The sequence below is a fragment of the Pavona decussata genome, unplaced genomic scaffold (genome assembly GCF_977016875.1).
Source record: "Pavona decussata unplaced genomic scaffold, jaPavDecu1.1 SCAFFOLD_303, whole genome shotgun sequence".
NCBI classification, from domain to species: Eukaryota; Metazoa; Cnidaria; class Anthozoa; order Scleractinia; family Agariciidae; genus Pavona; species Pavona decussata.
In genome coordinates, this window is record NW_028145699.1 from 664,471 (window position 1) to 687,500 (window position 23,030).

General features: G+C 38.3%; 4 protein-coding genes across 5 annotated transcripts in view; 3 read left to right on the plus strand and 1 right to left on the minus strand.

Moving 5' to 3' along the window:
- The first annotated feature begins 35 nt into the window (after positions 1-35).
- LOC146454307 (uncharacterized) lies at positions 36-2,206 on the plus strand. Its single transcript, XM_085095588.1, has 5 exons — positions 36-205; positions 397-507; positions 675-776; positions 886-942; positions 1,537-2,206. Exons 1-5 carry the CDS (start codon positions 140-142, stop codon positions 2,194-2,196), a joined length of 996 nt encoding a protein of 331 aa, XP_084951714.1. The 5' UTR covers positions 36-139; the 3' UTR covers positions 2,197-2,206.
- LOC146454308 (uncharacterized) lies at positions 2,205-10,558 on the minus strand. Its single transcript, XM_085095589.1, has 4 exons — positions 10,369-10,558; positions 8,943-9,265; positions 7,943-8,288; positions 2,205-3,583 (listed from the first exon to the last, which is right to left on the minus strand). Exons 1-4 carry the CDS (start codon positions 10,462-10,464, stop codon positions 3,383-3,385), a joined length of 966 nt encoding a protein of 321 aa, XP_084951715.1. The 5' UTR covers positions 10,465-10,558; the 3' UTR covers positions 2,205-3,382.
- A 1,508-nt stretch (positions 10,559-12,066) lies between these two features.
- On the plus strand, positions 12,067-18,223 carry LOC146454309 (synaptotagmin-16-like). Of its 2 annotated transcripts, none has more exons than XM_085095598.1 (2): positions 12,067-12,333; positions 17,455-18,223. In XM_085095598.1, the coding sequence occupies exons 1-2, from the start codon at positions 12,327-12,329 to the stop codon at positions 18,216-18,218; spliced, it is 771 nt and encodes a 256-aa protein (XP_084951724.1). In that variant the 5' UTR covers positions 12,067-12,326; the 3' UTR covers positions 18,219-18,223. The 2 variants fall into 2 exon arrangements, with proteins under 2 accessions (XP_084951724.1, XP_084951723.1); XM_085095597.1 differs by lacking the exon at positions 12,067-12,333 and adding an exon at positions 15,108-15,357.
- A 4,232-nt stretch (positions 18,224-22,455) lies between these two features.
- LOC146454310 (uncharacterized) overlaps positions 22,456-23,030 on the plus strand; it is a 2,201-nt gene continuing 1,626 nt past the window's right edge. Inside the window, exon 1 of the mRNA XM_085095595.1 lies at positions 22,456-23,030. This exon is cut by the window's right edge and continues 1,626 nt beyond it. Within this exon, the coding sequence (XP_084951721.1) occupies positions 22,525-23,030 (506 nt within the window). The 5' untranslated portion in view covers positions 22,456-22,524.

Sequence of the window (23,030 nt, forward strand, 5' to 3'; positions counted from 1 at the left end):
CCCCCGGCCATCCACGTTTTCGATCAGAAACGAGGTTGTAGTTTTCCCGCCAAAACGAGCGCCTGGTGCCCGACGTGAAGCAAGGCGACGTTTCCCGCCTTTTTTCCCAGAAAATTTGTAATCTTTTGGACGGACAAAAATGTGCGATAGCTTGTACTCTCACAAGCAAAAAGAACTAAATGGAACGGTTGAACGGAAGGGAAAGGTTGGTACAAACACAATTGCAAACGAAAAGACAAACATTGAGCAACTGAGGCTGCAAGCTTATTTTAGAAACAATAAGCAGAACCTTCATTCTATGGTTTCAGTTTGAAGAGGAGCTGTTTTTTTTAAGCTTAACTTTATAAGCTTAAGATCTTAAGCTTAAGCTTAAGTTTTCTTGTTTTCTTACAACAGAAACAGAGGTCGGTCGAAAAAGCAATTCCAAATATTGCAGATGCCATTAAAACAGTTGTGAGTCTAAGCAAGAATGAGGGTTTTAAACTAAAATGCTTCAATCTTATAAAGGTTAGTTTTAAAGTGTAAGCTCCTTAAGTTTTAAAAGCTTGTTAAGCTTCTTGTTTTAAGCTTATTTAAGCTTATAGAAGGTTGACTGTAAAAATCGCAGAGAGTTCTGGCCTATACTTTGTTAACGTTTTCTTAAATATGGGAGAAATATTTACCACTCTTTTTAGGCCAAAGACGACGAGGAATTTTCCGAGGCACTGAAGAAGAAACTATGGAAGGTTGCGTCATGGAGACTAAATGTGAAGCCGTCAGAAAAGGAAAGAATTCAGGTATGAGAGCGCTTCAGTTTTGTCTAACACAAGCTTATACTGTTTTGTGTATCTGTGTTTTCTTGAGTTGAATATTCCGAAATACTTCGTCAATTTTCGCTCAAAACAGATTGTTCCAGACGGCCAGCCCTCGACAGACGAAGCACAAAAACCAGCGACCTGCAAGGTAAGATCAAACTACATGCTCCTGGAGTCGACGTGATGATTTTGTCTAATCTGTTTTTAATAGACTCACTACACTGAATTTTCCACTGGATGTGAAAAATACGCCATTAAAACTACTTCTGTCAATAAAAAAATGTTCTCTAAAATGTTCTGCTTGCTTAAATCCGGGCTGCTTACGCCTTGTTCACCAGTCAGAAAAGGCAATGCTATATTTTTCCTTCAATAATCATGCAGGCAAACGGGAAAATAACCCTATTAAACACTGCACACTTTTTACAGGCGATGGTAAAAGATAAAAATGAAAGCATTTTCCAGTGACTTTCTTTGCTGAAAAAAAAATTGAGTATTGGGCGTTGTCTCTTACGCCTCACCTCTCATGCGCTCGCTGTACGCAGTACATACGTAATAAACTTTAAGGTTTCGTTCCTATGTTGTATTATGTGACTAGCAGGCTCTGTCTTACCTCGAGATTTTGCCTTGCGTAATCGAAAGGAGGAAAACAAAACAGAAAATTTCAATAATAAACGCCAGGCTTACTTTTATGATCTAATATTAGCTAACATTCATAATCTAAAATTGATGTTTATTTTCCAAGAAAAATTCAGTCGATGAAAGAGGTGGAGAGGACTTCTTTGATGATCTAGCTCAAGAAATATCTTTTTTTGAAGATCAAGTACAAGTTCAGTCCAAGGCCACCACTGATCGTGAAGAACACAAAACAACAGATTCTCTAGACCTTGTGCACGATTCATCTTTTGAATCTCTAGCTGAATTGCACTGGGATTTATCTGAAGAAAACCCTCAGTCCAGTGCGCAGGTTCAAGATCGCAAAGTTGCCAAAGTAAACCCAACAGAGTGTGTGTCTAAAGTGCAGGAACCCCAACAATGCTCTGCTGCTCCCACACAAGAAATGCAGTGCTCTGCCAAGAAGGGAAGAGACAACGGTTCTCCACTCACTGCGACAACACCAGATTTTACCAGCCCAAAGGCTAAACTAAGGTGCCAGGAAGTTGCATTAACACCCGATGAAAAAAACCCAAGTCCACACGACTGGCTACAAGAGTTTACCAAGGACTGCTTTTGGTTGGCAGATAAAAACATTCCTGAGAATTTGGAATCAGAACCACTTCCATTGACATCAAAGGAAAATATGGATGCCTGTGAAGTAGTGTCTTCCTTGGACATCAGTTTATCACAACATGCGGCTGAGTTTACAGATGACTTTGATGCTTTAGCAGAACTCTCAGCCATCTAGACAAAGTATAAACAATATTTCTTTTTATTTTCCTTTCTGGGAATATAATATATTATAAAAGTACGAAAGTAAAATTACAACAAGGCAGCAATTTATAATCTATCATAAATAATTCTATAGTACTATTTTTTGGAAAGGGAAAAAGTGAAAATGATCTTAATGGATTTAAAACTATTTTAGTTATGTTTTCTGGTTATTTACTTTTGTTTCACTAAAAGTATTTTAAAATTATTTGGCTTTTTATTTTATTAGCACATGTTAAGCTCAGTCATGATGGAAAATACTCTTGTTGGCTAGTTATCACTAAAATCCAGGTACTGCCGACACAATTTAATCATTATTTAATAATGGTGTAATTTTATGGTGTAAAGCTTTTAGAATATTATCCTATTTCTGGTTTACAATAACAATGAAAACTTTGAAGATCTGTACATGTAATTTCATGATCTCAACACGTATTTGATATAAAATATCTATTTAATATTAAAAAATTGTCCCAAATATCATGAGCCACAGGCTTAAAACACCAGATGAAACATGGCCACTGGAATATTATTATAAAAAGGGAATTAAATACTAGACATTCTTAGCTCTTCTTGATGATTTGAATATGCACCTGTCCAATAAATCTCCACATGAGTTTAATTTGCCAGTAAGAGTAGTTTTCAACAAATATTATTATCAAATTTTAAAGGTAGTTTTTCGTCTGCTTTGGTTTTGATTTACCACATTCTGCCTGCACTCTTAATCATTTAGAGCCAAAGCCAAGAATTTGTTGTGGCTGCACACACAGTTTCCAGCACTAGAAACATTTACTTGTTTTACTGAAAGTTTGTGTTGTATATCTGCTGCAGTCAGTTAGAATCAATGAAAACTTTGGTTTTAGGTCATTAATATTGTACTAAACTGTAGAAATACTATTTTCAATGATGTATACCCATATGAAAGTGAAAACTAATCGTCAAGTCAAAAAATTCTGAAGAAACCATAAATGGAACCAGAATCACAAAATAAATATAATATTAATTGTGGGCATGGCTCGAATTAATTTTCACCACTAAGAGGAACCAACTAGCAAACAAATAGTTCCTGTCAGAATTTTTGGCTCAGTACCCTAACATATGTTAAAACTGTAAAAGCAAGCCCACTTTTATTAATGTTAAAATAAAAATATTGAAGTTACTATCTAAATAATAATTCCTACTCCAGTGATCCGAGATAATATACCAACACAAATTCCAACAACACAACCAAATATAACCAGAAGATTCAAATGACTGAACATGATATCTTTCATTAAAAGTTCTACTCTGTGGGGGGATACTTCATCTTTCCTTCTTGTCGTATAGGTTCTCAGTTCTTGTTTCAGTCTTCTGATACCTTGATCCTGTTAAATAAAGAAAAAACAAAATTTTCTTTAGTTTATGTGAGAACAAATATGTAAAATAATCCTAACATTTCTTTTAGGTTTTAGTTGTTTTTGTTACTTTACTTAACACTATTTGAGCTTGAGAGTGCTGCGTTGCAGAGGTCTCTCCCTCAATATAACCACTTACATGGTTAACTGTTTTACTAACGATTTTTTGTTCTACACACAACCACTTCCCCACCCATACACTTAAACCATCCTTTACCTACTGATTTCAATCATTGGAGATTTGGGAACCCATTTATTTGGGATTCCATACCATGGCTCCTGGGATACCACAAAGGTTGCTAGAGATACTACTGAAACTAACTTTAATACAATATGATGGTATCCACAGTAGGGATACAACTTTTGATCCTAGTTAACTCTTTGCATGGTACAGGTGTCCATACATTTCCATCACCACAGGTTATTTTGTTTTCTTGTACATAATTTCTATACCAATACACCTTACTTTCATACAGAGTTTGCCTTAGATGTTCATCTCATCCTTTGTCCATTCTCACTTAGTTAATTTTGTATCCTGTCATTAGCCCATTTTCTTTTAGACTTTATCCATTTTCACTCAGACCATTTTATATCCTGTTATCAGTCCTCTTCCAGTTGAAATTTGATAGTTTTAGTTCTTTTCAATGTTTATCTTAGTCTAGGTAACTTATCACTAATTCTAATCCTCCTTCACAAACAGAATTATCATAATATTCATTCCTCCACACCCTTCTCTGTTATTATTTTAGAAATATGACTAAGCCTAACCAAGAACCTAACAACAAGAAAACAGAAAGGAACAGACGAAAGAAAGCAAAATACCGCAAAAAGAAAAAACTCCAACGTCAGAACAAACCAACCAAACGACCCTTCCTTAAAACCTGTACGAAGCGCCGATGGACATGGAAAGTACTAAAAAAACCCACTTCTAACACTCAATCAAAAAAGAAAACTCTTCAAGATACACCAACTTCATTCCATCAAAGAAAGTAACCTGGCCCTCATCCACAATCTACAAGCACAACTTTTTATCTCCACCTTCAAAAACAAGGAATCAACCATCAAGTCTACAACCAAATCTACCTCCACTTCATCTACTGTATCCGAAATTGAAAATTCTATCTCAACATTACAACAAGAAAACAACCAACTTCAACTTTGGATCACTTTTCTACAAACATCTGAAAAAATGGAACACAAAAACAGAAAAACAAAACTTATCAAGATTTCAAGAAACCATGGAAACTCTCTGCTGGAACGGCTAAACAACCTCAACTCCCAACTTCGAACCTTCAACACTTTCTCTCAACAACGCTATTCACTCTGTTCTGACAACCTCGCAAACATTCTGGAACTGGAAGAAAAGCTTAGACAAAAACAACGCCTCTTACAAGAACAAGAAAAACTGAACAACCTTGACAAAATCCATAATTTCACTACTACTGAACTTCCTAATTGGGCTAAAGAACTTAACAATCTTCTCAACAAAGGCACCAATTTCATTCCTACTCTCGATACCTCCGGCACAAGATCCCTCCAAAAATCTATAACCACTGAAGGAAACCAGGCACCATGCAGCATCATCAGGAAACAAACCTCTACTACTGGTAAACAAAAAGTCCAAAAAATCAGCCATCGCTTCAAACCTTACTCAAAAGTAAATCCATGCTCATTACTCAAGCAAGAACTAAACAAACCGCACTACAACCTACACATTGTTGACTACGTTCACAATACAACTGCATAGACGAAACAAGTATTACAACATTCCAACTTGGACTCACTGTTACGCACACACCAAACAAACGTAACTCCAGAACAATCAACTTACATCCAACAACTACAAAACAACAAGGACATAATATTAACAATGACTGACAAAAACATGGGATGGGCACTTGTGCCCATCTCATGGTTTACAACTGAATACAATAAACAACTTTCTGACAAGGAGACATACCGACGTGCTGACAATTTTAATTTACAGACCTTGACCAAAGACTCCAACTCACTACTGAGACAACTGACATCTCGTTTTAAGACAGATTTCTTAACAGACACACACAAATGACAACTGATATATTGTACCAACGAAAAATACCTACAATTACCGTTTATGAAACTTCTACCTAAAGTACACAAGCTAGAACATACTGCCTCTACAACTAACATAACCAAACTTACTGGACGACCTATTATTACAGCACCCTCCTGGATTACTTCTAACCCCTCCAGACTACTTGGACAGGAACTTGACAACATCATTTTACTGTGAACTGAACAGGGTCCGAAATTAACTTTTTTAGGCAGACGCCAAGTGGCGACTGAAAAAAAAAAAATGTGGTCGCCAAAAAGCAGAAAAAAAAAGTGTCAATAAAATTTTTCCTTCGCAGCAAAACACAAAACAAAATATTTGGTTGCCAGATGGAAAATTCTGATCGCCAATTTTTCTTTTAAGAATCAGAACGAAGAGAACGCGTTTGCGTTTGGGGCCCAAATGGCGATTTATACACCTACCACTGAAAAACCATGACGAATGAATCGAATGCCGGCTATATACGCAGTTTCATAAGACTGCTAAATGTTTTAAGTCAACTTTATACCTTCTCTTGTCTCTACCTTGTGGAGAAGAAATGTACCCGATTAAAAAACTGTCAGTTGGTTCTTTCCTCTATGTTCAAAACCGTAAACGATCTTTCCTTTCGCGCTCTGTCAAGATGATCGACGGATTGCCATGTTGCTCGCACCAGGCCAAAACCGTGCAGCATTTCTCGTTCACAAAACATGGCGGCGAAGCTTCGCACTGCTGGAGCTGTGAAGCGTTGTGATAGATTTATAATAACAGGAAAATCGGTTTTATAATTCAAAAGCAGTGGAAAGGTAAAAACTAAGTAACCAATATTTATTGGCGGGCGGCTTTAAATTTTATTTTTAATCGATTTGGCTGAAAATCAAAGTTATTGTTTGTATAATGATCGTGGCATGAAATAGCTAATCGCCCGCTGGCGACTAGTTGTGAAATTCTGGTCGCCAGTGCAAAATTTTTAGTCGCATTGGCGACCAGGAAAGCGCAATTTCGGACCCTGTAAATTATGTTAATAAAGGGTTTGGTGCAAGACTGGCATAAATAACATTTTGGCCATGAAATTCCAAATTTCCCCAAAATAAGCTCTTTTGTGATATCATGTATGGAATGTAGTTCAGAACATGTTTGCACCTGAAGGCTAAGCAGGTTATTTAAAGGATACCAGTTCAGCTTTCAAGTGTGACTAGAAAACCTTTTACCACATTCACACAAACCATTTCTATGGTGGTGTGAGCCTTATTCTGCAAAGTAATTGAAAGTAATTTATTAAATTTAATAATAATAATTAATAATAAAAATAAATAATAAGAATAAGAATAAGAATAATGATAATGATAATGATAATGATAATAATAATAAGAAGAAGAAGAATAAGAATAAGAATAAGAATAAGAATAAGAATAATAATAATAATAATAATAATAATAATAATAATAATAATAATAATAAAAGTACCAAGATCTAGATCTGGAACAGCCAGATAAATGAACTACTCCCCTAGGAATGAACATTTGGTTTTATCAACTGAGTTGCTAACTAAAGGTAATTTGGCCACTGTAAAGAGATTTGAGAGCTGGTGTATCAAGTGTTAATCCTTCATCAGTTGAGAGAGCAAATGGGCCTTTTGCACTAACTGGTCACATGGTACAAAATCCACCATACTAGATGTCAAAAGAATGAGTAGGTTCAGACACAAAGGAATTCCAACCTGTCAAGCCTGACTTTCCGTTGGTTTCGATGTCCCAGTGGAGGATGCCATGCTTTTTTGCTATCCAGTATGGCAGGTATTTTTACCATGTGACCAGTTAGTGCAAAAAGCCCATTGGGACTTGGGATGACCTCATAGAAGTTTGAAAGTTGAACTCGTCTGGTATCATGTAATTACATAAATATTCCCTCCACTACATCACTTATGGTAATCATGATAATTGTCCCAATCTTTGGTCAAAATTTAAGAATGATCTTGGAGTAAGTCACTTTTACACCCAAAAAGTCACTAACACTCCAAACTTGCCCAGTTTTAGCCTGCACTGCAGATATTTTGTACTAAACCCTTAATCTAGTGACAGTTTAAGGTGATCAAAGCCTTTGAAAGTCAGCCTTTAGGTAAAATGCAAATGTGGATCCACATTTAACAAGCAAAATCCACAGTGTACACAAAAACTGGAAAAACAGAACAACAATCCCAGTAAACATTAGAAAAGAGTTGACGAAACTACCACTACTGTTATGGATCTGCCTACCTGAGCATATGAGGTAAATCTTTCCATAATAACAGGAACTACATCAGTTAAAAGTTCTACTACATAGGGCTTCACCAGTGGTCTGAGTGACGACAGTTTAATACCAGCAGACGAAAGTAGTTGCCCCTCAGGAGACATCACCAGGGAGTGCAGCTCAGTGCTAATAAGTTGATCTACTGTTTCTGACTGTAAAATTCTCTGCAGGTGTCCTTCAATGTTCAATCGAATGATCTGTTGATTTAATTTCTGTTTGCTGTACATTTCTAAAAACATCTCATCAAAAAATATATTCATGATTGAAGTCCTTACACTTTCACAGATATCCTGATAGCGACGATAGATGACTCTAAAGAGAGAAAAATATTAAAAATCAGCAGTGGCATAGCTGCGTTCATAATAGCTGACAATGTATACATTTCAACAGAACATCTGAATTACCTGAACAACTAGGCTCGATTACCAGCCGCTGTTCGGGAGGAAAGCCAGACCCGAGGAAGCGGTGGAAATTTGAACCTACTGAGCAACATGCCAAATGAAAAAGCACAAACTCTTACAATGATTTTATAAGCAGGTTGACATTTATTTGAACCCAAAATTCCTTACCTTGTCTTAACAATATTACCTGAGGGTTTATGAAATGAGTAATGATTTAATAAAGAAATTAAAGATGCAAAGCCCTCTTTAGGGTTTGAAATCAATGATACGGGACTCTTCTTTTTCAGGGTTTCTATTTGGAAGAAATGGATTATTTTTTAATTATTTATTTATTCATTTATTTATTTATTTATTATTATAATTATTATCATTATCATTATCATTATCATTTTTTTTAGTTGTTTAGGAGGGGGGTTGTGAGGTCTGTTCTAGGCCATTGGACTCCAGATTTAACCCGAATGAACTTGTTTGGGTGTAATGTCAACATTGCCTTTTTTGAAATGATAATAATATCAATAATTTATCTTATAATAATAATTTACTCTAATAACTGTAAACAACTTACCCACTTCCATAAAGACCAGGAATTCTTTTAAAAAACAAAGTCACTGCTAAGTAGTTTACGCAACCCCCAGTGAATCCAAATGTGCCACAAGAAAACAAGTACTTAGCAAGATGACCCCAAAATGCAGAACCTTCATAATATGAAGCAAGTGAAATTGCAAACAATCCAATAATGCTTGAATGTAGACAGATCAGAATACAAGCCACGCCACTGTTGGATGTCCACCTAAGAAATTCACGCCAGAGAAGTGGAAGTCTATTGTTGGCAATGGCTTCTTGTCTGTGAAGATGTGGGTAAATGGAGTGGGTAAAGCTGTGCTCCATCTGCCAAGGGACATTGAGATGCAAAGCTTAAAACAAATAGGATCTACATGCACTTTAACCAAATAAGAACCTAAAAGACATGTCTTGGGGATGCATGGGTGTGTCTATTGGAGAATCCAGGTGCATGAGGGCCAAGTGAAAATCCAAGAACAAAAAAAAAACAAAAAAAAAACCAAGAAAGAATAATAAGAGTTCAAAAGGCCAGGATTATTGACATTTAGTTGAAGAGTTTGGCATTTTGAAGGTTGCGTGTATCAGTGAAATATACCAATCAACTCTATTAACATGTCAGTCTTATCCAAGGGAAACTACTCTCTACAAATAGGTCATTTCCGAGTTGCTTTGGACCTCATTATGAAAGCGAGGCTACGTGCAAAGTTTTTGTTATGAAAAATATTAGTTTTCATTCATATACAAACATTAAACTAATATTCGTATGAAAAGTTTTGCACTGCCTCCCTTTCATAGTAAGGTTCACAGCAACTCAGAAATGGCCCATTGGGGACACAATCTGATCTGATTGATAATGATCATACTTGCGCACCACCATTAAAAGGACATTTCACTTTCCCTGAACCCCCTCCACCAAAGATGATATAGGGATCCACCCCCTAAAATTATTTACGTTTCAGGGGCCAACATTGTAGAAAAAAATCTGAAAGGTTGATGTTTTTGTCAGCAACATTGAAAATCCAAACTGTGGCGACCCGTTAGATAAATGTGCCATCTTTAAGTGGAGGGGGGAGGGGTGGGGATTACAATTTAATAAGGGAACATAGTATATTTACCTCCTTGACACAAACAGCGAGAATGGGTAGAGTTTGAGTCTGAAGATGTCTGTAAATATTTTACAGTTGAAGGCATCCCCCAAATGAATAACCCACTCCCTAGCATTAATAGCTAACAACAGGTTAACTACAGTTAAACCACTATGGTCTCAGCTAGTATTGGCCATACAAAGAACGTCACTCAACAAAGATGCACGATGTTACATCACTTACTGCTGTTTTTGTACAACCAGTCGTTGAGACAATTTACCAAAGAACGAATGTTTCCTTAAATATATCACAAGACGGCCTCGTCAGGTAGGTTTACGCACATACCTCAACCAGGCCTGCTCTCTGGGATGCTATCGATTTCAACTCTGTCTTTTCGACGTTTATACTATCTACAAACGTTCCATAACCACTAGTCGACATCGCATACTAGTAACGACAACAACTATGGATGATTTGTCTGCTTCCGGAATAGAAACCAAAAGTGACTCGCTTTGCCCTTTGCCCTGCCATATTCCTTTTGTTTGTTCTGACCGAGTCCTAACCGAGACAAATTCGCTCCCAGGATCCCTGATAAAAGGCGATCACGCGCGATCACGCGCACTGCGCACACACAGGTCACGCCTAGCTCAGGGGAGAATTTATTCAACGTTTTCTCCTAAAGAAACACGTGACCTCTATTTTTTCCATTTTTTTTTTTATTTTTTCATACATTTCAAAAAAATCTCAATTAAAAATTTAAATTTGAAGAATTTTTCATTCATTTCTGAATATTGTCATGAAATCACCAATACAACCTGTTGGCAGTGACATAAATTTCTTCTGGGTTTTTTGCTATCCTTCATCCCACGTCATTTTCATCCTAAGGGCAAATCCTCAACGGATGATTCTTGTGTATTTCCATGTTTTCCTTGGTCTTCCTTGTTTTCGTGTCCAGTCAATTCTGTTTCTGAGCATTTTTGGTAACCGCCTTCGGATTATGTCGAGATCGTGTGAAGAAGACCGGCGGGGGAGAGGGAGAGCCTGCCGGCTTTACAAGGATTGTAATTACTGAATGAAGCAGCCTACAAAATTGGTTCTGAATGGTTCCTAGCTAGGAAGATGGAACTCTAGAGCTCACAGCCTTAAACTGATTTACATAAATGGAAACCTACACTTATCATTGTGCGGGAAAAATAGAGAAAGTTTAGTTCATAGTTTTTTTTTATTTTTATATAGCCTGCAAATACAACCATCTCATATCGCTATCGCCATCTTCATTAATCTCCTGAGTTCCGGCAGCTGTGAGAGGCCATGACAGGCGCCTCCATCTGAGGCAAGAAAATTAATCCGTGTCTCTCGTGGGACTAGTAGGAGGCTAGTTTCTAAAGAAACTATGGTGCTGCGTCGGTGGGGAGAAGAAACGAATGTTTGGTTGATAACTTAGGGCCTGGGGTGAATAATGGTAAAGCCTGAGGTTTCGTTCTAGCCCGAAATATCAGCACTCGCTTTAGTTATCAACTCTGTTGATAAACCAAACATTCGTCTCATGGGATTAACCTGCGTAGAACACATTTCCGTGCATTTTCAGCGTTTTTCGCTTTCTGACTGCACGAAAAAAAAATCCCCTCTCGGTCCTTCTCCCTTCTTTTCTTTCTCGCCCTAATATTTGCGTGGTTAAAAAGCGAAAAACACGAAAAACCCAAGGAAAGGGCGGTTGCATTGGCTTCCTGTGTTTAGACTAAGAGGAAGAAGGGAAAAACACCGGCTGTGCAAGGAATCAAGAATGTTCATTCTCACTATTTATCTGACGTACGCGCCTCGCTATCTGTCGATAGTTTCCGATCATTTTACATCGCTGTCAAGAAATCAATCTTCCCACGCAGGGTCTATCCATAATTGCCTTTCACTGTCCATCTTTGCTTGCTTTTAAAACACCCCTTGTCATGCAAAACAGTTTGAAGTCACGACTTTGTTTTTTTTTTAATGAATGCAATAATTAACATTCAGTTTTGGGTCAAATAGATAATCAGTACGTAGCTAATTGAAATTCCATTCCTTGAGTGGAGTGAACAGTCGGTCGTGATTTCAGCTGTCGGTTGTCAATTCCGTTTTTTGTTTAGTCTAATTGGTCGGTTATATCCGGTGGCTTATTACTTCTTCCCACTCTAACCGGACTCGAGTTAAGACAGTTGTTTCGAACTTGGCAAACTTCATCGAAATGGCGCGGAATCATTCACCTCTGCGGTTACAGTGAAACCGAGAAGCTTAGCGAAGGCAACTGCCTTGTTGAGTAACGGCCAAGAATGGACTGTGAGTACTTTAACGAGCTTTTGGTACTTATTTTAGATTACAATAACGAACTATCTAGCTCCGAATAGCGGCGAGAGAGTTCTGCATCGATCTACCGAGCGCGCTCTCTATACGGATTGGCTTGAATATAATTGAATTTTAGTGGTAGTAATTGCATGGTAAGCAAAGAGAGACCGTTTTATAAATTTCCACAAAGTTGCTTAATTCGACCCAACAAACGTTGAGGGCTAAGAGAAGCTTAATTGTTTTTAAAGTGATAAGTTTGTCTAGAACGTAGTTGGACATAAAGTAAGCCTCAAATCGTCGGGCTGGACCAAGTATGAAAAACCAACTGTGGCTATGTCATGTTGACAAGTATCACGATCGAGCACATCAAATTATGATATCATTGGTTGAAAATGTTTAGCAATGTATTTAATGCTAATACCCAGCGAATCGGTGCTAGCTCTATTTTTTTATCCAGGCAACTTCAGAAGCGCTGAGAGAGATATTAGAACAACTTTTCGTTGGAATCTTTGCCCCGAGGCTTGCATCTTAATAGCACAAAGGAGAAAATCCTTTGATGTGCTTCACTTTCTGACAAACTATTTACGCCTGTTCACTTACAAAATCGAGCTGTTGAAATTTGCACAAATCGGGCCGTAACGTTTTAATTTTCCTCAGCACATCTTCAGAAACCTTGGTTTGCCGCCGGAAGGAAGGAGTCAAGATATAGAGTTGAAGAAGTTCAAAAGCTACCTCGATACAGTTCAATGCTTTCATCTCGAACATTCATTCGTCATGAGACAGGATAAGAATTGTCACTACCATTTTACTACTTCCAGTTCCTATATTAAGCTTAAATTCATTTCAGTGACTTGTACATTCCAGATTCTGCAACAAGGGTTATGAACTCCAACTTTTAATTATACAAACACGCGAAAACGGTATCTATAACTGAAAAATTCCAAACTTTGTTCAAATATCAGCTTATAAACATATTCTAGCTATTTAATATTCGGTTCCGTTCACCGATTTTGCATAATTTTAAGGGAGCGCACCCAACAGCAGAGGTTGAAGCTGTTAACGCATTTGGAAAGCTATAAAACAACTCCACTAAGCTAAGAATAACGTATTGGCTGGTAAATAACATGCTACTTTTTTCTTATTTGGAAAAGAAGTGCTCGCGATCGTAGCAAACTATAAATACAGTCATCCAATACACTACGCGCCACTTTGTATTGTTCAGTTTTGTATGCGTAACTAACTCTAACGTTTTCAACCGCATGCAAACACATTTCAGTATGTAAAGAACTACCCACATACAGATTTCGTGACATGCATACAGATATAACAAATCTGAAAGTCGATGGCTTAAAAATATCGCAAGATTTTAATTTCTTATATCGGTTTCATTCGGTTTTAGCGCCATTTTACAATATATGTCGGTTATCAGTTGCCGCGCGCGCTTGTTTACCCGCAAAGAGAGGAATAAATTTGCATTTCGTTGTTTAATAGACTGACGGGGTTACTCGGGGTTAGATTATTAAACGAAGCGTTGAATAAAAATCACGAATACAAATAAAAGAATTGCGCTGATATGGTTGCCGCCTGAATTGTAAGCAAGACGTCGTGCGACTCCAAAACGCCAAACTTTGATATGAAATTGGGTACCGAAACCGATTCTGTTTTTTTTTTTTGGACAAAACTGATATTTGTAATTAGCTGGGCTATTATATGGCCACGCACGTGAAGACCCATAAATTCGATATGCATAGTCACCACGGAGCTATAGAATCACAAGTTTACATGTACGACGAATCCTTTTCTCTTAAAGTCCTCTGAAGATGTCTATGGTGTTGATTTACTGACAAATGAAAACATATGCGAAGCGTGCAGTTCCCGCCTTTCGTAAATTATTTTAGACCAAAAAAAAAACTTCTTTGAATGCCAGGTCACCTGTATAAAAGGTGACATTCACAGATTTCCGACCGGAATCTTACAAAGGATTTTGTCTGTGACTTCCAAAACCTTTGAATTACTGCTTTGCTAATGTTTTGAGTTTTTCGCTGCCACTTAATAAAGAGAAAAAGAATATTAGATAAACTGCTAAAAATTTTAAGAGAAGAAAAAAATGACGATTAGGCGAAAACTGATGTAATTTTCTTTTAACCAAAGTGATATAGCACATGTCCAACTGTCCAAAGTAGCATTTTGATAAGACTTTAAGGTTAGAATCTAGTTGCCAAGTTGTCCCAATTATCGAGGTAAACTTTGTATTGGATGTTTTCAGACTGGACCAGAACAATTGCACCAGATTTAAGACAAATGTATGGACTTTCTGTCGGTACCGACAAAACTGTCTGTCAGATAACATGAGTCTGTGATTGGAAGTGCAGCGAGATTCGACTGTAACTCTAACGCGCGTTGCGTTTTGGCCAATCAGAGAGAGCGTGCCTTAAACTTCCGTTTCTGATAAAGCAAACTAGATGAGTGTACGAAATGAAACTCCTGCAAGCTATTTCTAAGTTCGTTATGTTACGTTCTACTCTTCGCTACACATTTCTTTAACTGATGTTAGTCTTGGCCTGCTATACATGAAGAAGATGTCCATGATATTCTTTGTTTTTTATGATAATACAGAAATGACTCATCACATCGTACAAGCCTGTCCAATTGTCTGCGAAAAAGGTTACTGTAACTCTCAGTTTGCCAAGCTGTCTGGGTTTGGCAAATAAAATCAACTGAAACTGTAAACTTAAGCTATAAAAGCCAGCTTTGGTTTCCGCAGAAACGGCAGGGGTGTGTTAAACATCCATATATTACATGAAAATTCACTTTGCTCGTCTCACGAAGAAACACGATGAAATACGCATCACACCTACGGCCTTTTTCTCGAATTTCTATCAAACGCTAGCGAATATTGGAAAACCGTTTTTTCGTGTTTCGAGTTGGCTTCAAATAATTCTTATTCGGCCTGAAAGAAAGGAACAATCACGGTTTGCACATAGAGGGAGCACGTCATGGCGAGTATTATACCTTCCGGTAAGCGATTTAGGCTGTTTATGGTTATTCTTGTGGATTTCTTTATCAGAAATTTGTTTAAAATGCACAACATAATAACCCTAAGACAAACGAAGATGGTATGACAAGAAATGGAACTGAAAACGCTCTCGTAACATAGTTATATTTTCTCGTGGATTGCTCAATGTGCCTAGTGATCTTTCAGTCAAGTCATTCTCGCCTCTTCAGTACTTCGAGAACTGGACATTGTAACGGTTCAGTTTGAGTCAGTTTAGAACCAAGAAATAGAACTGTTTGCGGCAAAAACGAAATCTTTAATTTTAACTTAGGCTCGCGGTCGTACGTGAAGGGATCGATTGAAAGTATTAAATTCATACTGGATGAAGAAATTATATATAGGAAAATAACAAACCATCACTACACGTGAATATCTTTGCTCTTAAACAAGCGTATACATGAAATCGGCGATCAGAAATAACACTTAACGTGTCTACTTCGGGTAAACTGAAAACAGCCGATTTTTGTGAAAGTGTCGAAGGTACTTTAGAGCTTTCATCAGTTGTTTCATTAAGAGTTCCTTTCGTGACATAAGTATTATCTTCAAATTTTTGGTGAACCAGAAATTGTTTTGTCGGTGTTTTTGGCTTACATGAAAGCGAATTAACTTTATCCCATCGCAAGTCAGGGATTCAATTTTAGCAAACGATCAGCGAATAGTTTGTATTTTACAATTCAATTCCTCGTTAATCCAGATTTGTATACAATGTATTTGACGTCATTAGCGTACGAACTGTCAAAACATGTCAGTTACCAGAGTCTCTGTTGACAAATGGCTTTTAGGTTAATTGCATGTTTTCTGTAAATATGTATTTATATATTGCACAAATTGATGGAGCTTTCTAGTGCGACAGATCTTTCCAGTTTTAAATACTCACTTAATAGAACGGTAACTCAGGTAGAGAGGAAATATAAGGAAGAGAACCAGAGGGAGAAAAAAAAAAAAATAGAGGAAACTCTTTCAAATTTTTTTTCGCGTTCGATCAGAGAAAATTGCGCATGCAGCATTATCACATAATATTAAGCTTTGGAGTTTTAATGTATTAATGTTATGCTACGATCGAGACTTGATATTTACTCAGGCGTTTAACAGAATGGTGTTTTTCGCGTGCTCTGATTGGCTGTTCAAACTCCAGATAGTCTTTGCTTTTCACCTTCGGCATTGTTCTAAATTTCTGATTGGCTCCGCAGTGATAATTAAAGCCACCTAAACGAGACAAATGAATGAGAAGTGCTAGGCTATTCACCATTGATAACCTTGCTACCACCGAATGAAAATTCTCTCACGGGTAATAGGCCTTCAACTCATATCCTGCAACTGACAAATAAAGAGAGGCGAAACAAATAGAAAAAAGTTGCTTGTTTTAATAGAAAAATTATGAAACAATGCTTGTTATTTTACTCATTCTTGTCGACTCATAAACTGATGACTCATATACATCTCAGTTTCGCGGAAACTTACGACATGCTTTGTGGGCAGTGAGAGTTGGGGGTGGAGACTTCTATTTTTTATTTTATTAAATTTTGCCACAAAAAATATTACTGACCTAAAGGCAGGGAATCCTTTAGAAGTCATAAGAGCTTATTATGTGAGGATGCTCCTGCATTGCATTTAAATAACTCAGTTTTAATTTTTATTACACCCATTTTGCAATCTGATTGGCTCTCAACAGTGCGATTTATTCACGAATCGCACTATTCTTTTGCTCTAAATCGTATTCTTTTTCGGCCCATCAAAATGAAAATGAAATAATAACAATAACCAATCAAATTTCATGGCTTACCTGCATGCACTAGCCAACTGTGTGATTTCAAAATAGGTGAAATATAGTGGCAATTGAACTTCATGTCGTGCAATTCAATTTTGGTCTGAAATCATACTTGTGATTTCAAATCGAAGTCGCGTTACGCACTCGCTCGATTTTGAAAACACCGTCAGATTTCAGACCAAATTGCACTCCACTCAGTTCAATTACCGTTAAAACATGGCGCACGCGCAGTTAGTTGGCTCACTTTATCATTGTATTTACCTAGCAATCATACTTTCCTTTTCTTGTTTAGGGTACGTCCCAGCTACCATATTCTTAGTAATCATCGTTCTCATTCTAATCGGACTTCTCGCCACGTATTACTGCCTTAACAAGGAACTATGTCCATGTTCCAAGATGGAGCCTGCCCAACACAAGAGCGCTGGGTACGAGGAGCTGGGGGAAGAACCACTTGCGGAGGCTGTGTCTTCTGAGGAAGAGGACGAGGCGGTTTCCGCGGGAGAAGAGAAGGATGGTGCTCCCCCCGGAGAGGAAGAACTCATCCCAGAGAAATTGCCGATGTTTCAAACGGAAGAGGATGTTCAAAAGAGCGTCTCTGCATACGGTGATATTCAAGTAGATACGGGACTTAAGGAAGTCGATCGAGTTCCAATTTTTGGCACGGTTCATTTACAAGTGGAATATTCAGCCAATGTAGGTCGACTTGCTATTACTATCTTGGATGCTCGCGATATTCCGGGTAAAAGCCGCGGAGGTAGCTCACAATGTCGCTTCCATCTTCTACTGCTTCCTTCAAGGAAACAGCGCTTCAAAACCAAGACGCGCTCCACAGTCAATCCTAAATTCGACGAGAAGTTTGTGTTCGATCGCATTTTACAACAAGACTTGTTTAGAATGGCAATTAGAATCAGGCTCTATGGACATGATAAGCTTGGAAAGGAGAAGCTGATAGGTGAACACGTGTTACAACTGGCTGATGTGGCACAAACACATGACAAGAAGCTCGATGTGTGGAGAGATCTTAGGGCTCATCTGTCTGATAGTAGCACACCTTAACTTAACGTATCGTGCTGTAAACAAAAACATTTGAAATACTGCAAAAAAATAAGGTATCTGAAATGAGACTAGACAAGGAAACACGATGCAAATCTTTACGATGCAGCTTTTTGCCACTTCTGAGATTATTGCACGTTGTAAATGCGTCCAACGTGGAAGACGTACACTTGCTTTCTAATGTCTCGTGCTTGTGCGTAGCATCGTGAATGTAAACTAAGTTTAGCCTCCGTTTTCAATTCCTTTTCCTTCTCCAGCGCCGGTTTCCCAGTCTGTAAAGAGGGTATCTGGTCGAGGGTAGCTTTTTATATTCAATATACTCTATTCAAGGAAAGGGTGAATCAGTTGTTTATTTATGTAAATGTACCACAGTTTTCTAACTTACGGTATAACTTACATGTATACTGAATGTAATACAAAAAGAAATTGTCTGGTCCCTTAATTTACAAGCGTATGAGTGAATATGGGTACAAACAAAGTAGAGGATATTTTTGCAAAAAATGATGTTTTTGATCGTCTTTACGGTTTAATAGCTTTAAGATCGCGCGTAATACCCAGTATGCCTTTACGGCCTCTTCTTCACATGAAACCGCTGGAGCTGGGCTGGTCCGGGTACCGGAACCGTGAATTCTGTCTTACATATGTTCACAAGGGAAATTTCAGCCCGGTTACCGAGATGAAAAAGATGCGATTCTTAATTCGCTTTGGCCTTCTCTTCCTTTGTAAAGTTTTTGAAATAATGGGAATGACGGTGAAGCAAACCTAATAGGCCATTTTCATGATGGCGTCGATCATTTGACTACAACTACCAGAATTCATTTCGTTTTCGGTTTCAAATTCAAATCTTGAAATCCCAGTGGAGAGCAAAGAACAATAGCTCTAATTAGCATGAGAAAACAAAAAACTGAAGGATTCTGGTAGTTGTAGTCAAATGACGCCATAGTGAAAATGTCCTATTGACTGGACATATATATTAGGAGGCCCTTATTTAATTACCCTTTCACGCAGTCGTTTTTAGGGGACTCGTATTACCTCCTTCCCACAAAAACAACTGCGTGGGAGGCTATTATTTAATAGGCCATTTCCGACTGGCTTTGAACCTCATTATGAAACCGAGGCTAAGTGCAAAGTTTTTATTGTGAAAGTTAGTTTTCATTCTTACGCAAACAAAACTAATTTTCATATGAAACGCTTTGCACGTTGGCTCGCTTTGATGAGGTTCATGGCAACTCGGAATGGTCTATTAAATAGTATACACGAAGCATGCGTGCCTCATAGCAACGCTGACGATAGGCAAATTATTTATAACAAGATTTACAATAAAATTGTGTTCATTGTGCATCAGTAATCGCACGTGATTCATACCCATGGAGTGTTATTTCCGCCCAAATTATTTTTTCATTATTATAAGGCATTATTTTTTATTATTTGGCACGATTTTACAATATTAGGCACCAGTTTCTTATTATTGGGCATCATTTTCTATTCATAGGTACAATGTCGCATTATTACGCAATATTTTATCATTGTTTGGCATAATTCCCTGTTAGTAGGCACCTTGTTTCAATATTGAGTCATTTATGGATCCTGCGTATGGGCGCATATAGGCTCTGATTCTCATCAGTGAGGTAGCCTCCGAGCAAGCTCTCTTCTAGGTCAGCTAAGGGAGGATAGCGCGAGCGGTGAGCGAAGTGAGCCGCGAGAAGATTGGGGCGGGGCCCCCCAGCCCCAATCTTCTCGCGGCTGACCTAAAAGAGAGCAGATTTTCATTACCAGCACTTTTCGCGCGCGCCTTTTTCTGGTCTCAACCAATGAAAAGCGCAATAGATCTAGTCATGGAAAGTCACGCAACGGAACAGAATTAGAGTCAGAAGATTAACATGGCGGACACGAACGTGATTGTAGTTAAGGATCTGCTTTCTAGAGCCGTTAAGGCAATAGCCGGCGAACGCAGACGTATGGAGAAGCTACAGCCGGAAATACGTCTGCGTTTGCAGGCTATTAAGGCAACGGAATCGAAAGGTTTGATAGCGCTGATGAAGGAGAAACCTCAACAGCTAAAAAAATTGCTTTCACGACGAACCAGTGCGCTGACACTGGCTACAAAGCAGAGATGGAGCTGCTGATTCCAAACACTTACGGCAAGAAAAGGCCATCGAATAATATAAACTTCTCCAGTGCCAAAAAACGATAAGAAGCCGTTCACTTGGTGTGAAAACGTTTTCTCGATGATGTGTTTTCTCTGTGGAATCTAAACAAAGGCGAAATCAACGTGTTCATTGAACAAGCTACCGTAAGATTTACGGCGGATAATTCCGACAAAGAAAAAGCCTCTCTATGTAATTGCGTATTCAAAGGTAACGGATTCAAAATTGAATCTCAAGATTCTAGACTTGCGCACACATTCCAAGCCAACTGAGAAATTCCAATACATGTACTTTCAGGCCTGCCACCCTAAAGGGGAGAAGAAGGTTTTATCAAAGAGGAAGCCCTGAGACGCCTCGGGACAAACTTAAGAATATCCGGCAAATGTTAAGACATGCCTTTTGTCCAGGGGTTACCTTAATAATTTTATATAAAAACGTGCTAAAGGAAATTTCTTCTTCCGAGAGGAAGTCAGCTCTACAACAGAGAAAAAAATCCAATGCACAATATTACTCTTAGTCACACAATACAACCCATCCGTGCTCCGTCTCAAACAAATACTAATGGAAAACTGTCACCTTATAGAAGCACAGCCTTTACTCAAGGAAATCTTTAGGGAAACTCCTCTATAAATATCCTGTAGGAGAGACACATCCCCCCCGCGCCCCCTGTGGGCGTTAAGGGAGAGGGGACGGCTGAAATTTTGGACTATTTGGACTACAGGTATTCTTGTTACTGAATCAAGGACTGAATTCACATGCTTTTGTATTTCTTCAAGCTTCTCCTCTAAGACACTTTCGCCAACCAAACCACCACAAGCAACAATCTGGCTCTCGAAGTCGGGCAGTAATTTCATGCCTTACCTAGGGAATAGTGTTCCCTGCTATTTTTTGTGCTTCAAGGATAAATTGCTTCACACTTCGCTGCATTTGCTTTTTTTTTTCTGGCCTGGAAAGACGTCAAAATCTCAAATCAGCCTCGTTCCCAAGGTTTTCTTTAGGATATCTCGAGGGAGGAAGAGAGGAAACCTGGGAATGAGGTTACCTGTTCTTATGTGTACAACCGCTGACTACAGGGCTCACAAAACACTGCCTGATAGTAGTCATGTCCCAGCAAACAACCGTGGACGATAATCCTGCTGATATACGTTGGATCAATCGTTGATCTGATCAGCTAAACAACTAAAAATGATAAGAGAAGCAGAATCGACATAAATAATGCCGCATAATAATAAAATAGTGCCTAATAACACGACCTTGTGCCTAATAATAGAACATAATTCCTAATAATAGGAAACTGAAACTGGCGCCTAATATTGGAAAATTGTGCCTAATAATAAAAAATAATGCCTAATAAGTGAAAAATAATAATGAAACAATAATTTGGCTGAAATGGCACTCCATACCATACTATGCATCGCGAACTACTTGTGTATTTCATGAGCAAAATCAAAATGTACCCATAAATTGCCACAAGTTGTTTTTCAGTCTTCTGCAGATTTGACTATAGCTTGCGACCAAGAATTAATATAATTGTCATAAATTTTAAAATCAAGTGAGTGTGTGCGGGTTTTTTGGAGGACAAAATTCAGACAGAATCACGTTTTATTAATTTTGAAAGGCTCAATCACGCAGAGTATGGCAAGACTAGAGGAGATCTCGCGTTGCAGAGGTATTTTCTAAAAGAAATAAACATTGGATTTTCTGAAAACTCGCGTGTGCTCTTGCCATGCTCTGTCGACTTGCCGTAAGGTAAGATCTACCGGCCAGCTAAAAGCAATATATTGTGCTGTTTTTTTTTTCGAACATTCCTTAATATCTCTGTTTACAGTGTCAAGTTTTATCGGAATCGGCTTCGAAACATGACCCCCTGGGCGACCAAAAGAATAGTTTATGAATTAATCCTCCCTATAATACTCTTGAAAATTCTGGAATGAATGTTTATTTGGTTTTCGATTACGTGATTTTAATTTGGAGCTATTTTTGGCTTTCTGCGAAAACCTGCAAATTTTCCGAGAATGAAGACTATGACATCCGCTTGCGGCAACGCAATCTGATTGGCCACGATAGGAAAATAACATGAGTTAATGTATTCCGTTTTAGACATACCGACAGCTGTGGTCTACCGGTGTCTGTCATTTGCTTCGGTAAGCAGAAAGCGTGAAATGGCTGCAAGTCTGAGAGAAAGCTATGAGCTTCTTGGGCTTTCAACCAGCGCCAGTGAAGAAGAAGTGCGAAGAGCGTACAAACAGAAAGCACGTGAGTGCCATCCAGATAAAAACCCTGACGACCCAAACGCGACAGAGAAATTTCAAGCACTGAGACAAGGCTACGAGAGAATTGTCTCTGGTTCGAGCGCTACGGGAGGATTCGAGCACGATGAAGATGAGTTTTTCGAGGGATTCGGAAGCTTCTTTCATTTCGTAATGTTGCAGGAGATGATGAGACGGAGAATGCGAGAAGCCATGTTGGCAAGAATGTTTGGAGGAATGTTCGTTGATGACGATAGTGACGACGACGATGGCTTTCCGTTTGTCGGATTTTTCGGGCCGCCGTTCTTTCAGCGACAAAGGCATTACGAAGGGTCTACACGATCACAGCGGCGGCGGTTTAGTGAAGATTCACGTTATGAGAGATCATCTTATGAACCGAGATCCCGAGGTACTTCCGC

Excerpts from the sequence above, each read along its gene's own strand:
- LOC146454307 (XM_085095588.1), top strand. The coding sequence starts at position 140 with ATGTGCGATAGCTTGTACTCTCACAAGCAAAAAGAACTAAATGGAACG. Across the intron at positions 777-885 it reads CAGAAAAGGAAAGAATTCAG|ATTGTTCCAGACGGCCAGCC; the intron begins GTATGAGAGCGC and ends CGCTCAAAACAG. Across the intron at positions 943-1,536 it reads AAAAACCAGCGACCTGCAAG|AAAAATTCAGTCGATGAAAG; the intron begins GTAAGATCAAAC and ends TTATTTTCCAAG.
- LOC146454308 (XM_085095589.1), bottom strand. The coding sequence starts at position 10,464 with ATGTCGACTAGTGGTTATGGAACGTTTGTAGATAGTATAAACGTCGAA. Across the intron at positions 9,266-10,368 it reads AGAGAGCAGGCCTGGTTGAG|ATGGAGCACAGCTTTACCCA; the intron begins GTATGTGCGTAA and ends GTCCCTTGGCAG. Across the intron at positions 3,584-7,942 it reads GATTTACCTCATATGCTCAG|GATCAAGGTATCAGAAGACT; the intron begins GTAGGCAGATCC and ends TTTATTTAACAG.
- LOC146454309 (XM_085095597.1), top strand. The coding sequence starts at position 15,336 with ATGGCGAGTATTATACCTTCCG. Across the intron at positions 15,358-17,454 it reads GGCGAGTATTATACCTTCCG|GGTACGTCCCAGCTACCATA; the intron begins GTAAGCGATTTA and ends TTTCTTGTTTAG.